Source organism: Trachurus trachurus, assembly GCF_905171665.1.
Source record: "Trachurus trachurus genome assembly, chromosome: 17".
Classification (NCBI taxonomy): domain Eukaryota; kingdom Metazoa; phylum Chordata; class Actinopteri; order Carangiformes; family Carangidae; genus Trachurus; species Trachurus trachurus.
Window position 1 is genome coordinate 18399976 of NC_139900.1, and position 16246 is coordinate 18416221.

The window sequence follows — 16246 nt, forward strand, 5'->3', positions numbered from 1 at the left end:
ACTGAAAGAGTCAGACCGAAGATGAAAACTCCTCACAGTGAACAGACCATGTTCCTCTGCTGCCTATGAGTTTCACTGGGCATCATTAGTGTTTGAGACAGGAAGTTAAACATCTCCTTGGAGCTTCAGTATTAAAGCTGTGGTCATTATTACAGTATAAAAATGATGGTACAGGGCGTCTGGGATTTTAGACAATGAAATATTTATAACAGTCCTGTCCCTCTCTAATGACCAACCTGAGGATAGTGCATTCTGGTGAACAGCTCTGTTACTGTTCAGATCCAGGAATGCTGCTCTAGTCGGGACTGGCGGTAGTTTTTTCCAAATCTGTATTTGACAATCTTGACCACATGACCACACTGAATTATGCTGTTCATGGTGGAGCTGTTGCTTTTTCCTCGACAGTCTCTACAGTAAAACCTCCCACTGTCCAAACACATGCACACTAGTTTGATTGGATAGTGCAAAACTGAACGTGAGCGTGCATGTGCATGTGCATTGTTGGTCTCTATATGTGGCTCTGTGATAGGCTGGTCCAGGGTGAACCCCGCCCTCCCCCAGTGTTAACTGGGATTGGCTCTAGTGACCCAGACTGATAATCAGTAGGCTATGGATGGATGGATGGTTAAAATAGGGGACATGATCGCATGATTCCTTTATAAATTGTTGACTATTCAGGGATCCAGACTGTCCATATGGGGGCATTTTGCCCTTAATATTTGAGAGAGTGCAAATTTTCATACTTTCACCTACAACCAGTAGCCTAAATTATTCTTTTTCTTTTTATGCTGGTGAAATGTGGAAGGGGTGACTCAAAAGTCCAGAATCTGTCATTACAGGTAGCAGGCCCAAGTGTGTAAGGAAATTAAATGAAACGAAAAGGAAATGTAAATATTTGCCTTGTAGGTCAATTTATGCTAGGGAATAGGAAGATAGTCCTGCTATTAATTATTAAGATAGGCCTATTATTAAGATAATATATAGTGGGCAATTGTAGCTACAAGGTTTTATACCAGACACCATCTGATACAGTGGTGAAGTGGAGATCTGTGCTGCTGTTGCTGTGTTTGTTCCACACAATCCAACTCCAGATGTTTGGCAGCACACCTGTCCTGATACACCTGCCTTCACCTTCCACCTCCTACAAACATGATGACCACCTCTGACGTCAATGACCGGCCTGCAGCGTTAGATCCAGATCCAGTAGTAGGACAATGAAAACGCATTGAGTCACACAACCAGCAGCCCCCACCCTGCCTCTGATCTCTGCAGAACAGAGCAGACCCCTCTGTCTCTGTCTGCAGCTGACCATGGAGCAGCAGTCTGGCGCCATCTAGCGGCGCGCAGCTCCAACAGCAGTCTGAGGATGAGGCTGAATGATACTCGGCTCTGTGACTAAAAGCTTGTTGTGGCTCTGTGACGGGCTTCCTGTGCACGCTGCTGTCAACACTATCGGCGTAAAGTCTGGTGTGTAACAGGGTTTAGGATGTGATCACCGGCTGAGGTGACGGCGTGGCCTTGTCACGTGATTTCGCGACCCGGAAGAGAAGCCGCCAGGCAGCCGTCCCCTCAGCAGTAAAGCACCGTGCTGTCAGGAGGATCTGGATCTGATCAGGGTCTGGTTTTTGAGTGTGTTGTTAATCCTGCAGCAGGGTCACATGACGGAGGCTCCAGGACCAGGACCAGGACGTGGGCCGGACCAGAGGCAGGTAGGAAGTGAAACCCTCCTCGTGCAGAGCTGCAGTGACGACAGAGAAACTGACCACTGACTGAGCTCTGAGGCGGAAGGATCTCGCTCATTATCTCGCCAAAATAAACGGGATGTGGGGTGATAATCTGTAAACTGATCAATAAAACCAAAGACGGTTTATATGGAAGGGTCTGTCTGTAGTCGGAGCCTCCTGTGGTTGAAGTCAGTACTACAATAACAAACTGTCGGACTGTGAACCTGCATGCTCTGCTGCTCAGTCTGTTTTATGTTCAGTAGGCTATAGCCTACTCTGCATGCTTTTCATGTCTGTGTTCTTGCTCTGCGTGACTGTTTAGTGTTTGATTATGTTTGTTGTCTAGGATACTGTCTTCATTTTGTTGACATTTGTATCTCATTTTATTGTTTGCATGTATTAATGTGCCTTCTCCCTACATTGTAACATCTGTCCAGGGAATACAGATGAAAAATAGCTATGTTGGATAACTCTGGCGCATCTACAGCAATGCTTATTAATGTGCACTGTCCCTGCTAAATAATCTAATAGGCCTACATCAAATAAATAAACACTTAGCTACAGAAAACACATGAACTTCACATGTGAAAAATTTTGCACATGGGAATCAAGTTATTTGCACATGGGAAACATGTGGTTTTGGCCCAATTTTATGTGACTCACATGTGAATTCCCATGTGAACCCATTTTCCACATGTGGTAAGGTGTTTTACACGCCCCAACCTGGTAACACATGTGTTACCATGTAGTGCACATGTGAAAAATCACATGTGAATCACATGTGAAGTTCATGTGCTTTTTCTGTAAGGGAATAAAAGCACCTCAGAGCCTCGGGGCTTCCGTAGAAGTGCATATGCTTGTAGTTTACAGTGTTATGTTTCCTCCTGCTTTTACTGTACATCTGATTTCTTTTTTTTTTTTTATAGTATATTTTTTGGCTTTTTTGCCTTTTTTATTTGATAGCACATAGTGATATAGACAGGAAAGGGGGAGGCAGAGAGAGGGGGAATGACATGCAGGAAAGGTCTGCCCGACGCGGGATTCGAACCGGGGACGCCTGCGTTGAGGACTGTAGCCTCTACATGGGGCGGACGCTTTAACCACTGCGCCACACACCGCCCCCTGTACATCTGATTTCTAACTAAAAACTGCATCAGTCCACCTCTACTCCACGTTCTCCTGCAGACATGAGCTCCTGTGTGCTGGAGGAGGAGGCCTTCCATTGCTGCTGCCAGCTCCTCCTGCAGCAGTCGGAGCAGCTGAGAGACGGCTGGAGCTGGGAGTCGGTCCAGGTGAGCAGCTTCTGTTCCCCTCGTCGCTGTTAGACCGCCTGCAGTCCATGCATGCAAGCACTTTACGGTGACTTTTACTGTTTGGGTTCAGGGATCACAGGAGGGCTACCTGAGGAAGACTGCTCTGAGGTCAGTCGTCATTAACCTGAACCCGGTTGGGGACCAGGCAGGATCCAGTTCAGACTCAGGGCCACACACATCCTGTTCTCCTGGGCCTGATGAGAAGCAACAGGAAGATGAACAGGTGATTCACCTACTGTAACGTGACAGTAGTTTTTAAAAATCCCACTCAAGTCAGCAACTATTTAAAGGGACATTGTGTAACTTCTCCTGTTATCTATTCACGAAAATCAATTATTTCATTCAAAAGTCTGTTTTTCATGTGTTTTGTTTTGCCTCGTGGTGACGGACCACTTGTCTACATAGAGGCTTGTTTATGCCGTTACGTGCAGCGGCTGTCGTCCGTCTGCCGTCTGCCCAATTTCACTTGAATGCAGCATGAAAAATACGATTGAGTTGCTTGCGATATACAACCGCAACGCTAGATGGGAGTAATTCCTACACAATGTACCTTTAAAAATGATCTTTGATTATATGATGAGATGATCTGCTCTCACCTCAGTCCAGACCAGACCAGACTGAGCTCCTCTGTCCCTCCTCTCCCCTCCACAGTCTGGTCTCGTTGCCTCAGCTGACGCCGACACCATCAGAGGTGACGTAGAGGATGAAGATGATGGTGATGAGGGCGTGTGCACAGTGTGTGAAGGCAGCAGCCGAGTGCTTCAGTATGAGTATCACATCCTGTACTCCTGCAGCTACAGGACTCCAGTGCTCTACTTCAGAGCCTCCACTATGGGTCAGTTCACACTTTGTTCATGTGTCCTTTAAACTGTCACCAGATGTGGGGCCACAGAGTTCCTCAGTAACAGTGACTTATTTCATTTAATTTATTTGATCATAGGTGCAAAATAAATACAAGCAGATGTATACAATCATTCGCTTTTGTTTTTTGAATGGTCAAAATGATACAGTATAGGCTGAAACTGTTGAACTTACCATATACATACTGAATCTTCCCACTTATTTCTGAATTATTTGTGAACTAATCGCTCCAGAGAATTGGTAGAAAAAAATTACATAAAATAAACAGATACTCAGAATAAGTACCTTTGAAAGCAATAGAATGAAGAGAAACACATAATCATAAATGATCTTGTGTCTTATTTGTGTTTTATTAATTTTGTTGTACAATTGTACAATGACAATAAAGTATTCTTGAATCTTGAATCTTGAGACAGAATACCCAAAAATATACATATGAGGTCAATTTCAGAATTTAACATCTCACAATAAGAAAGTAAATTAATTAGGCTTATGTGTGTATTGCCCTATAATAATTCTGCTCTGTGAACACATTGGATTGGCTCTGGCTTTACTACAAAGCTGGAGTTGAAGTCATTGAGATGATTTTTGAGTAAAACACTTCTGGGTTTTCGGTTTTCAGTCCTACGACATGATTCAGGTGTAACCAACGTAAATCACCATGGTAACTGATGCAGAACTACTAATCAGCCCAAGTTAAATAGCACTATAACTGAATTTACCTGCAGATAGCAGCGTTTCTTCTCATGTCATAGTAATAACTTTATTCACAGTTGTGACTTTCTTGCTTATAAATAACAACTCCACCTCTGTCACATGAACACACCTGGGCAGATCAAGCCTTGGTTAACTTGACCACTGACCAGTCCATAAGCAGCTTATTAGAGGTTTAAGGGATGTTAATGACTAATAATGTTAAATGGATAGTTCAACATTTTGGCAAATTGGCTTATTGCCATAATCCCTATAGTTTTTGAGGCAAATGCAGAGACTGCTTGCCGAAAAATTGCTTCAGATGGGAACGCGCATCAGTGGTTTTGCATGAATTTACCTTGAAAACAACTCTGTCTCGTAACGTTCCATTATTATCTCATAGCGTGGTGCAGGTCACAACTTGTCCACCAGAGCGTTTTGGAGTTGTGGGATTGTGTATTTGATGAGTTTGATGAGGGAAACCAAGAAATCCCATTAGCCTCCATAGCGTAGCTCTGAGCAGCTCGCGGCTCTGGTTTGCCGTTCTAAAAACAGCTTGCACCGACAATTAAAGGTAACGAACCTACTCCTTAAACTAGTGATTATGGCAATGGGCCAATTTGCCAAAATGTTGAACTATCCCTTTAAAAGCTTTTGTAGAAGAAGGGAATGGAAACTAACGAGCATAAATCACATGTAACACTGACATAGCTCACATAGCTCTGGAAGGAATGTTTGCTAAATTTGTAGCACAGTTCATCTCACTTCCTTTTTCCCTCTTCTCCTTCTGTCTGTGTGTCAGAGGGGAGGAGCCTGTCCCTGGAGGAGGTGTGGGGATCTGTTCATCCAAACTTCAGGGTGCGTCTTCAGAGCAGTCCTCTCAGTACAGTCACTCAGCAGGTAAAAGCAGCACTGAAGCAGCTTTGGTCGTCTCCCTCTGTGATGCTCCGCTGACATCATCTCTATCTGTGTGTGTGTGTGTCAGGAGCATCCTCTGCTGGGTCAGCCTTTCTTCATGCTCCACCCCTGCAGGACGGAGGAGTTCATGAGGCCTGTGATGCAGGGGGCTCAGGACCAGCACAGGTATATAACTATAGTTTTCATTTTGTCTGTCTTATAAGAAGTAGTTAATGTCTTGAATGTAGTAGGTGAATGTCTTGAATCTAGAACAATATTACTTTTGTAGAGCTTACAATAAGGTAAATACACTTAAGATGATGACAGGATGGTAAATTATGGCAAAAGAGCATTGCCTAATATGAGTCAGGAAACCTAACTTCAAGACATTTTGTCTCTAATCTTATTTCAAGTAGGTGGTAGACTTAAATCTAGAACAGAGTCACAATTATATAACTAAAAATTAGTTAAATACACTTGAAACAAACAGGATGACAAAAAAAGATGCTACTTTTGAAGGGAAAGTACTATTTTTGAGCATCACAAGCTTATTATGAGACACAAAACATCACAATACTAGTAAAATATAGCTAAAAATAAGTTTTCCCAGCTAATTTCAAGATCACTCTTATCTTGTGAGGCTTAAATATAATTTCTTATTTCAAGAAATCTTACCAAGAGAATTTTCACTTGTTCCATTGGCAGATTTTTTAGCTTATTACAAGCAAAAAATATCTTTTATGGCTTATTTTTGGAGTGGCCTTTTTTCCAGTGTAGGATCACGGAAGGCTTATTTCTAATTCCTCATGCTTACACACTGTGCATCACATCCTTCACTTCACTGAGGTGTTTGTGTATTTTGTGTGTGTTTAGACCAGTGAACTACGTGCTGACATGGCTCAGTGTGGTGGGTCCTGTGGTGGGTCTGGACGTCCCTCTGAGCTACTGCACCCATCTCCGTCCTGCAGCCTCTCACAGCAGCTCTGATCCAGACTGAGGCTCCTCTCTGTGGACTCTGAGGATCAACCAGGCTGACAAAACACAGTAGACTCCGAATTAGGAATAACAGGGAGCTTTTATACAGAGAGGCTCAGGTACAGGATCTTCTGGAGCCTGGGAGAGTCACACGGAGACACTCAGGACACATCCATCCAAATGGAGAACCATGGTCGTCTGCAGAGCAGGACAAGACTGCCGGTGTTGGGACTGTGTGTTTTTGTATCCACAGGGAAATGTGCACAAACACAAGGTTGATCTCTGCTGGTGGAGTTTGCACTGGTGTTCCCAAGGGACTTCCTGTTGACACTGTAGCATCACCGATCGACAACCGGCTCAGCCTGACATGTTGTCCACCCTCTCCTGAAGCTACGTCTAAAGACTGATTTACTTAAACTCCACCAAAATGTAAAGATCTTAACATCTCTGGATCAATAAACCTGAAGATGTCAGTTTGAACTCCACTTCTTGATCCTACATTTCCCATAATGCAACTGAATAGCACCGGTGCTACTCATTACAACCCACTGTGTGTACTGTATATGTTGTGTTAGGTCTAAGAAACATGGCAAACATGTCTTTCCTGAGTCAACAGAGGTTTTCCTGTCCCAGCACTATGGTACAGCCCACAGCAGGGGTGGGCAAACCATTTGGGGCCACAATGGGCTTTAAAATTTGATGGAAGGGTCACTATCAGATGGTTGGAGACTGGTTGTGTGAAATAATATAAATGACATGTAAAAGCCATTAAAGTAAAAGAAAACTTCCATTCAGTTTCAGTGGAGCAGTGTTGTTCTTGTTGCTCACCCTTATTTGCCAGTGCATCAAAGTTGGGGTTCTTTGCTATAATTTGGACAATTGTGTTCAAATATGCAACGGGCTGGATTAAAAAGCCCAACCGGCCACATATGGCCCATTGGCCAGAGTTTGCAGATCCACGGGACCTTGATGTGATGATCTGATTCTTGTGGCCTTGTTACTGTAATTTAAAGGTATAATATGTAGGAATTCCCCCCATCTAGCGGTGCAGTTGCATATCGGAACGTATTCTTGATGTTGCATTCACGTGAAATCGGGAAGACATCAGACGGACAACAGACGCTGCATGTAACAGGATAGACGTCTATGTAAAGGCAAGGCAATGCATCTTTATTTATATAGCACATTTCATACCAAGGCAACTCAATGTGCTTTACATAAAGACAAAATATAAAAAAAAAAAGAAGCATAAAACAGAATAAAAACAAACAAAACTCTAAAAACAGAGTTAAAAGCAAGAGCAAATAAAGGTAAAATAAAAGAAAATAGATAAAGTTTTAAGTTCTTAAAAGAGCTCAGTTATAAGCACGTGAAAAGAGAAATGTTTTTAACCTGGATTTAAAAGTGCTGACAGTTGGGGCTGATTTCATTTCTGCTGGTACAGTATTTTGTTCCACTTGTGTGCAGCATAACAGCTAAATGCTGCTTCACCATGTCTGGTTTGAACTCTGTGCTCCACTATCTGACCTGAGTCAGTAGATCTCAGAGCTCTACTGGGTTTATACTCTACTAACATGTCATTCATGTATTCTGGACCTAAACCATTCAGTGATTTGCAGAACTTTAAAATCTATTCTGTAGCTGACTGGGAGCCAGTGTAAGGTCTTAACAACTGGGGTGATGTGATCTGATCTCTTTGTTCTGGTTAAAACTCGAGCTGCAGCATTCTGAATGAGCTGCAGCTGTTTGATAGTTTTTTGGGGGAGTCCAGTCAGAAGACCGTAGTCAAGTCTACTGGAGATAAAAGCATGCATCAGCTTCTCCTGATCTGTTTGGGACATGAAACCCTACTTGTAAACAAGTACCTGACCCACGTTTTACCGTCTTTCTCTCGTCGAGTAAAATGACATCCGGTTGGTTTGCCGACGGCCGTCTGCCTGACTGCACCTGAATGCAACATCAGTGGGCTCTATTTTCGTAAACTAGTGCAGGCGCAGCGGATCAGGCCTGCGCTTCGCGTTCGCTTCGCCAACGAGGCGTGTCCAGGAGCAGTTTGCAATTTTCCTTCGAAGCGCAGCGGGGCGCATCCCGCCTACTTCCCTCCCACCGGCGCAAATGGCATAGAGGGAGGAGAGAAGGCGTGGAGTGGGTTTGACACAGCCGAGTCAGATCTTCACCAATCAAATGAGCTCCTCTCCTCGCCTTTAAATCCGCCGCGCGCGCAAGGCGCACGTTTGATTTCACCGTGGAAGAGGGAGGCAATTGACTTGGTGCGCACACGTCACCAAGACCTCACAGGCAGGTTTCCACAGTTCCAGGCACACTTAAATGGAATTAATAATCACAATAACCCCTATTTATTGTATCTGAATCAGCACATACACGTTTATCTATATCGATTGTCCCGTCACACTAATGACAGATCAAAGGCTGTCGGCATGCGTAATGGAAACTCAGCCTGACTGAATTAACACAGATGAAAGATGAGGATGGATTACTGCTGTGTTGACACTACACACTGTGCCGTTGCGATGATCTGCTATATTTATTTATTTACTTATTGATTTATTGAGCCGCATTGTCACGCGACCATAACAAATAAAACTGAAAACAAATAAACTATCATCTCTCACAGCAAGTGAGACGGGAGGAAACTGATGTTCTTGTCCGGTCCAAGCTGGCAGTGTCCGGTCGCGCGAACAGACCTCACGGGCTGATGATGCAAAAGTAGTCTGAGAGGGAGGAGGTTATGATGTTATCCAGGTTTGCTCTGACATATTGAGAGCTGTTGCCCAGTAAAAAAAAAAAAAAAACACACACACACACACACACACACACACACACACACACACACACACACACACACACACACACACACACACACACACACACACCTTTTCCATTAATAAAGACACTCATATTTAGTAACCTATATTTAAACCCGTGTGCACAGATCACAACATAAACAAACAGCTGTGCGTAAAGGAGGCATCACGGAGCGTCTCTCTTTTTCTTTTTTCTTTAGAATTTACCTGAGATGGGAGATGTGAATATCTGCTCACTATCTGATGCCGAGGCTGATTGTGGTTTGCTGTGAGAGATGATAGTTTATTTGTTTTCAGTTTTATTTGTTATGGTCGCGTGACGATGCGGCGCTGGCCTCTAATAAATCAATAAGTAAATAAATAAATAGCTGATCATCGCAACGGCACAGTGTGTAGTGTCAACACCTGCTCTTGGGACATCCACGGCTGCTTTTTTGTCCCAGTCCCTCCCTGGTTTCATCTGTGTTAATTCAGTCAGGCTGAGTTTCCATTACGCATGACGACAGCCTTTGATCTGTCATCAGTGTGACGGGACAATCGATATAGATATACGTGTATGTGCTGATTCAGATAGTTACAATAGGGGTTATTGTGATTATTATTATTATTATTATTATTAATTGCATTTAAATGTGCCTGGAACTGTGGAAACCTGCCTGTGAGGTCTTGGTGACTGCGAGCTGGGCAGTCAAAATACCAGTCCGCTGGCTGCGCTTCGCCTTGCGCTGAGAGTAGACCAGGTTGGAGCTGGCGAGCTTTCGGCGCACTCTCCGCGCGGTCTATCGGCAACAAATTGTCACTGCGCCAAGGTGAATCTGTCGACACCTCCCCCTGCTGCACGACCACTCCCATCTCGGCGCACAGCAGTCTGCCAATTTACCGAATCCGCTGCGCACGTTGTTGCACTGGAGGAAAATGCCACTGCGCCAGGGCTCGCCTCGCTGCGCCCCCCCTGAGTTGCGCCAGGAAAATAGGGCCCAGTGTCTCCGTCCTTCCTCACACTACACAGTGGTGACAGTTTTAACAGGCGCTACCTGGAAAACTTTCTCCCGAGCCGACAGCTCCGCTGAGTTTCCGTGGTTACCTACGGTCACGCTGCCACTGAACGTAAAAAATGACGATGCAACATGGCAGCCGAGGTTCGGTGCGTCGCCCACTTATGTATTTGTAACGACTCATTCTTCTAAGGTAAGGGAAGCTTCATGCTCACACCACAGAGACCTTTAATGGAGATGCTCTTATTCGCTGTTGGTGAAGTTCATCACATAGCTTTTTATATCTATCAGGTAAAGCAGTTATTAATATTTTTTAATACAAATCTGTTATCTTTAACCTCCAGTTCAGATTCAGGGCCACACGTGTCCTGTTCCTCTGGGCCTGATGAACAGGTGAACCAGATAACATGACATCAGTTATCAAAATCCCACTGAAGTCAGCATCTTCTTTAAAATGATCTTTGATTATATGATTAGATGATCTGCTCTCACCTCAGTCCACAGAGACCAGACCAGACTGAGCTCCTCTGTCCCTCCTCTCCACCCCACAGGCTGACCAGAGGTGACATTGAGGATGAAGATGATAACAAACCGCTGCTGGCTCGACAGATCAGTGCTCTATTCTGATTGGTTGGTTCACCTCAGACTCTGAGCTGTGTGTGTGTGTGGTTGTGGGGGGGTTGGGGTGACGTGTGCACACAGATGCACACAAAATCTGAGTCAGTATTTAACTTATGTTGATGTTGTGTATGAAGTTACTTTGAAAATTATTTTACACACACACACACACACACACACACACACACACACACACACACACACACACACACACACACCACCACCCCCTCGTTTTGTAGCACATTTGTTGGTTTGGAAAACAACCAGTTCAGGTGTTCAAGGTCTGGACGAACAATCAGTCATAAAACACTGTCAGCCTGCCCTCACACACACACACACACACACACACACACACACACACACACACACACACACACACACACACACACACACACACACACACACACACACACACGCTGTAGCCTCAGTGTGGTGTGGACAGTGAGGGAGCAGAGAGACGTCCATCAGCCTGTATTGACTGACTCTCTGCTCCAGGTCCTCGGGGACGGTGCAGACGGGCCAGAACACTTAGGATATTAAAGTAAGGCCAACTTCAGTGGACCAGATCTTTTAAGTGATGCCATCAATTAAGCAGCATTGTGTGTGTGTGTGTGTGTGTGTGTGTGTGTGTGTGTGGTGTGTCTGGCAGTGAAGTCAGACATCAGGGCAGCTTAGGTAAGAGCAGCCTCCACTGCCAAACAGTGATGTCATGCTCCTGGAGTCCCAGTGGGTCTGAGTGTCCTGGAGAAACCACTAGTCCAGTTCCTGTCAGGTTCAGGTCAGCTGGTCTAAAGCAACACAAGCCAGAGTCTTTACATCACTGTCATGTTCTTTAAATGTGACCTCATGCAGCCCATCTCTGTCACGTGATCTTTGCTGAGATGTGATTTTAAATGTAGCAAATAAAAATGTGTCTCACTACTTTTATTCTGGAAAGATGGGACTTGTGGTTCAGGAAATCAAACAGAACCAGTGATTATAGCTGTTAAAACACTGGATGAAGCAGCTTTAGTGTTTAGAGACGTCAGGAGGAACTGCAGCTAAGATTGATGCTGATCTTTCTTCTGATTGTTTCTCTGAGAAATGATGAACCAGATGTTCAATAGGCTTTTAAATTCTCCATAGAGGAGTGCTCCATGACAGCAGGGGAATGAAAACCAGTGGAAACACTGAACAAAGCAGTTTCATGTTAAAAGTCAAAGATCTAAAGCTTTTCGACTGATACAGGACAGAAAATCATCCTGAAATGTTCTCTCAGGACTTGAACATTTCTGATGACACCTAGTAGTAGCTAAAATGACACTGTAGCAGAGAGTTACACAGATGGCTGGTTGTTTTGATATTAGAAGGACACACTCAGCCACATTGCAAATGGTTAACTCGAGGCTGTATTTTCCAAACATTTTAGTTTAAAGTGTAATTGCTCCTGTTTTGCGGTAGTTGTGTCTGTCCCCGCATCGCCACGGCAGCGATGAATGGGAGTGGATTGAAGTTCCACTGCTTAAGCTGTTTACATCCCTCAAAACCGCATTTTTTTTCCACAGACAGTGTCAGATGGCTTCTCAAACATGCACCGAGAAGTTTATTTACTTCAAGCAAGTCAAGAGTTGATTTTCTGTATATTTTCTGTCTTTATGACACAAACGGGAGCTTCCGACTGCACGTAAACATAAGCGCGTCAACTTGGGTCTTGCGCGAGACTTTGAATTAGATCTAGTTTTACAAGCATGTCGGCTTGCTTGAAGTAAATAAACTTCTCGGTGCATGTTTGAGTAGTGGCGATGCGCGGACAGACACAACTACCACAAAACAGGAGCAATTAAACTGACAATCTTCAGATTCCTTCTTTTTAGACCTAAAATGTTAGGAAAATACATTTGCCCGGAATTGTCCTTTAAGGTTTGTGTAGTTTAGGGCAGATCGTAGTTTGTAGTCTTTCTCACCAGTTATAATAAACCCTTTGGTTAAAGAGGAACTTTGCAGGATTTTCACCTTAATTATGCTACATTTTTACCTTGACTTGTTCCAGGGAGAATGTAGGCTCTCTGCCTTCCACCTAGCGTCTCTTGGCCAGAAACCAACCTGAGAGGTCAAAGCCTCCGACCCGGTGTCCCAGCTCTCGTCTCTGCGCCATCGCCACACAAACACACCCCATAACCCAAAATCTCTTGTTTATGACAGATAAGACAACACAAATATACATGTTGTAACATCGTATAGATAAATAACGTTATCCACCGCCCAATGCAGGGGCGTCACTAGGTTTTAAGGACAGGGGGGGGTTCAGTCCCCAGGAGATGCACAGGATGTGAGCGAATGTAGCGCGCCAGCACAAAATTTCACAAACAGCTAACAAAGACTCTGCATGCTTTTCAACTTTTTTGACAGATTTAACAAAGATACAGTACTGTGTAAAACTTTTAGGAAACCATTAGATTTGTAGTTTTATTTCAATCTGTTTTTGTTTTTTTAAAGAAAGCTAAGACCTGTGAGATTGCCACAGAGACACAGTAGAAAATGTAAATTTCCCATTTCCTGTCACTCTCAACTAGCCTGTCCATTAAAGGCTAAAAAGCCCTCCAAAAATACTTAAAAAATAAAAATAAAATGTAATATCTAATGAGTAACTGTGCAAAAGTAGATGCTGACGTGAGCCTGGGCAAATTTACAGATGTTTTATTATAACAGATATGTCCAGATGGAATTTGACCTTTCTAAGGCTTTAGCCCCCCTAAAATAGGCCTAACACCGCCACTGGCTCAATGGATTGTTTTCTCACCAGCTTTGTTGAAAATAAAATGCACATGGAGGAGAGGAGGGTTAGAAAAACAGAGGAGAAGAGACTGGACTTCCATAGTTCCTTTTTTAGTCACAGGTTGACTGTCTGTAGGAAGTCGTACGTCCAACCACCCTCCTCTCCATGTGTCCTTTCATAAGGACACCTAAAGTCACCTGACCTCCTCCTCTCCTGCGTCGTGACCCCTGCAACCTCCAGAGAGCACTGTCACTTTACAATGAACGCAAATATACACATGAAACGTTGTTAACAAAATAAAAATCTGCTATTATATTTATATTTCGGATCATACATGCTGGTGAATCTGAGTCCCAGCTCAGACCAGACAACGGAGGCAGTGGTCAGTGTCACCTTTATGAGCTGCTGGTTTTATTGTTGAAATGAGGTCATCATGTGAGGTCACAGACGGGTGCTGACGCTCTGTCTGACACCAGTTAACGACCAGTCCACACTTGGGACACTTTCTCTCTGTGGGGCGTATGTGCTGCTCTGAGTGATGGATGGTCCAGCGCAGTTGTCCAGGTGTCCTTGGGACGCCCCCTCACTGACTCATCATCACATCCATAAAGAAGAAGAACGGCTGCTAATTCCAAAGCCGTATATCTGATTTAGTGGATATTGCACAGCCAGCTCGCACACAACTGTTCTTTTTTTTATCCTCCACTGTTTTTAGAGGCTTGTTTTATGAAACATCTCCATCATATATCAGCTCTCTCACAGCACTTTGATCACTGATTATTGATGAAACAGGTCTGTTGATATAAGCAGGTGAGGGGGGCTGGTGATAAAGTGCTTTAATCATGTCTCAGTCCTGCAGATCATTACAGAGGAGCTCAGAGGAGCACTCTAAATCAGCCTAATCACTGACAGGACTGACTGTCTGTGCTGAGATGCATTGTGGTTAATGTAGGCATTAGTTTTGACAATCAAGATGAATGTGTAGAAAAAGGAAGAAGATATTTGGGTGACTTATGATTCATTTTATTTCTTTTTTTAAGTGATCGTTCAGTGAGAGTTACAGTTTTTGGTAACACTTTATTTTAAGGGGTCCTTGTTCCTGTGTATCTACCTAATTAATTACAGTGTAATTACCTATGTAACCGTATGTAATAACATGTACTTACATTGTAAATACATAGTGTATTTTGGTGTACTTACAGGTCCTTGTTACACTTGTAATAAGAAATGCCAAAGTGGCCTCTCTCTTTGCACAAGCATTTCTTATTACAAGTGTAACAAGGACCTGTAAGTACACCAAAATACACTATTTATTTACAATGTAAGTACATGTTATTACATACGGTTACATAGGTAATTACACTGTAATTATTTAGGTAGATACACAGGAACAAGGACCCCTTAAAATAAAGTGTTACCCAGTTTTTTTTCCCAATTGCTAACACACTAAAATGACATGCATAGCACAAATATTTAAACTGACACACAAAATGGCACTTTTTAAATAAACTGAACATGGTTCTCTGCATAAGACACAACAATCTGACATAAAGTCACATGTTTGACATTTCAAAACACAGCCATTCAAAATGACAGTGAGCTAATTGGCCAATATATGTGCCACCTGCCAAAGTTTCTTCAATTCTCTAATTAATAATTGTCTATTGCCTGTGCTTTGCACTACACTGTGACTTACTGTATTATAATTGTATTGTGTTGTATGGCGGACTGCTGCTTAAAGCAGAAGTAAGCGATCCGGTCGTTTTGGGTAATGCTGCGTTCCAGGCAGGCTTTTGAAACCGTAAATTACAGCTTCAAGTCACAACTTACGATTTTGTAGCGTTCCAGGCAACCCACTCGTGTTTTTCCGACCTGTTTTACCTGTGAAAGTCACTATAACGACCACTCGTAACTTCCGACCCGTGAACTCGTACCAGATCGAACTGGTACGACTTCACAGGTCGGAAAAACACGAGTTACGAGTTGCCTTGAACGCACCATAACAGTCCTCGTCCCTACGTCACCACATTCGGGCGCATCCCTTGGCTGCACACACAGCCCTTTATGCCGTTCTCTCTCCTCATTGGATAAAAATTGTAGGATACGAGAAAAGTTTTCTCCTCGGCTCAGAGCAGAGCAGAGTGACTGACAGACCCGTGTTTCGGTCCAAACACTCTATGTAAGTGATTGCTGTCGGAAGATATAACTATTTAAGACTTATATTAACACAAAAATATTGCTTACTTCTGCTTTAAGTGCCTTGCTTGATACCACTTCAATCAGGAAGTAAGCACTAAAAGACCTCAGGGTTTTTTTTTTTACAACAACAATGGAAGATGTTGCAGAGAGCGGAAGAGGGAGGGTAAGAATGAGAATGAGAGAGGGAGAATATAGAGTTTTTCTACATTTTTTCTGCAATTTTCTCTTTCAGTTTACTGTTTTGTGAGCATATTTCTGTCAAAAAAGTTTCAACAGTGTGTGTGTATCTGCAAATATCCCTGTGCATGTGAACAATCTGAAGAATTCTCTACAATTTGAACTAGTTCAGTATTATGGCAAAGCATACTACTGTAAAAAAGATGAGAGTGCT

At 43.4% G+C, this 16246-nt stretch overlaps 1 protein-coding gene across 2 annotated transcripts; it reads left to right on the top strand.

Moving 5' to 3' along the window:
• The first annotated feature begins 1441 nt into the window (after positions 1-1441).
• Positions 1442-7174, top strand: atg10 (ATG10 autophagy related 10 homolog). Of its 2 annotated transcripts, none has more exons than XM_083991924.1 (7): positions 1442-1709; positions 2910-3016; positions 3108-3260; positions 3689-3872; positions 5394-5491; positions 5577-5674; positions 6362-7174. In XM_083991924.1, exons 2-7 carry the CDS (start codon positions 2912-2914, stop codon positions 6483-6485), a joined length of 762 nt encoding a protein of 253 aa, XP_083848050.1. In that variant the 5' UTR covers positions 1442-1709; positions 2910-2911; the 3' UTR covers positions 6486-7174. The 2 variants fall into 2 exon arrangements, with proteins under 2 accessions (XP_083848050.1, XP_083848051.1); XM_083991925.1 differs by lacking the exon at positions 1442-1709 and adding an exon at positions 1748-1912.
• The last annotated feature ends 9072 nt before the right edge of the window (positions 7175-16246 follow it).

What these genes read in the sequence shown, in the direction of transcription:
- atg10 (XM_083991924.1), top strand. Translation starts at nt 2,912, where the DNA reads ATGAGCTCCTGTGTGCTGGAGGAGGAGGCCTTCCATTGCTGCTGCCAG. An exon ending in CTTCAGAGCCTCCACTATGG is followed by an intron (nt 3,873 to 5,393) that starts GTCAGTTCACAC and finishes TCTGTGTGTCAG; the next exon opens with AGGGGAGGAGCCTGTCCCTG. An exon ending in TCAGTACAGTCACTCAGCAG is followed by an intron (nt 5,492 to 5,576) that starts GTAAAAGCAGCA and finishes TGTGTGTGTCAG; the next exon opens with GAGCATCCTCTGCTGGGTCA.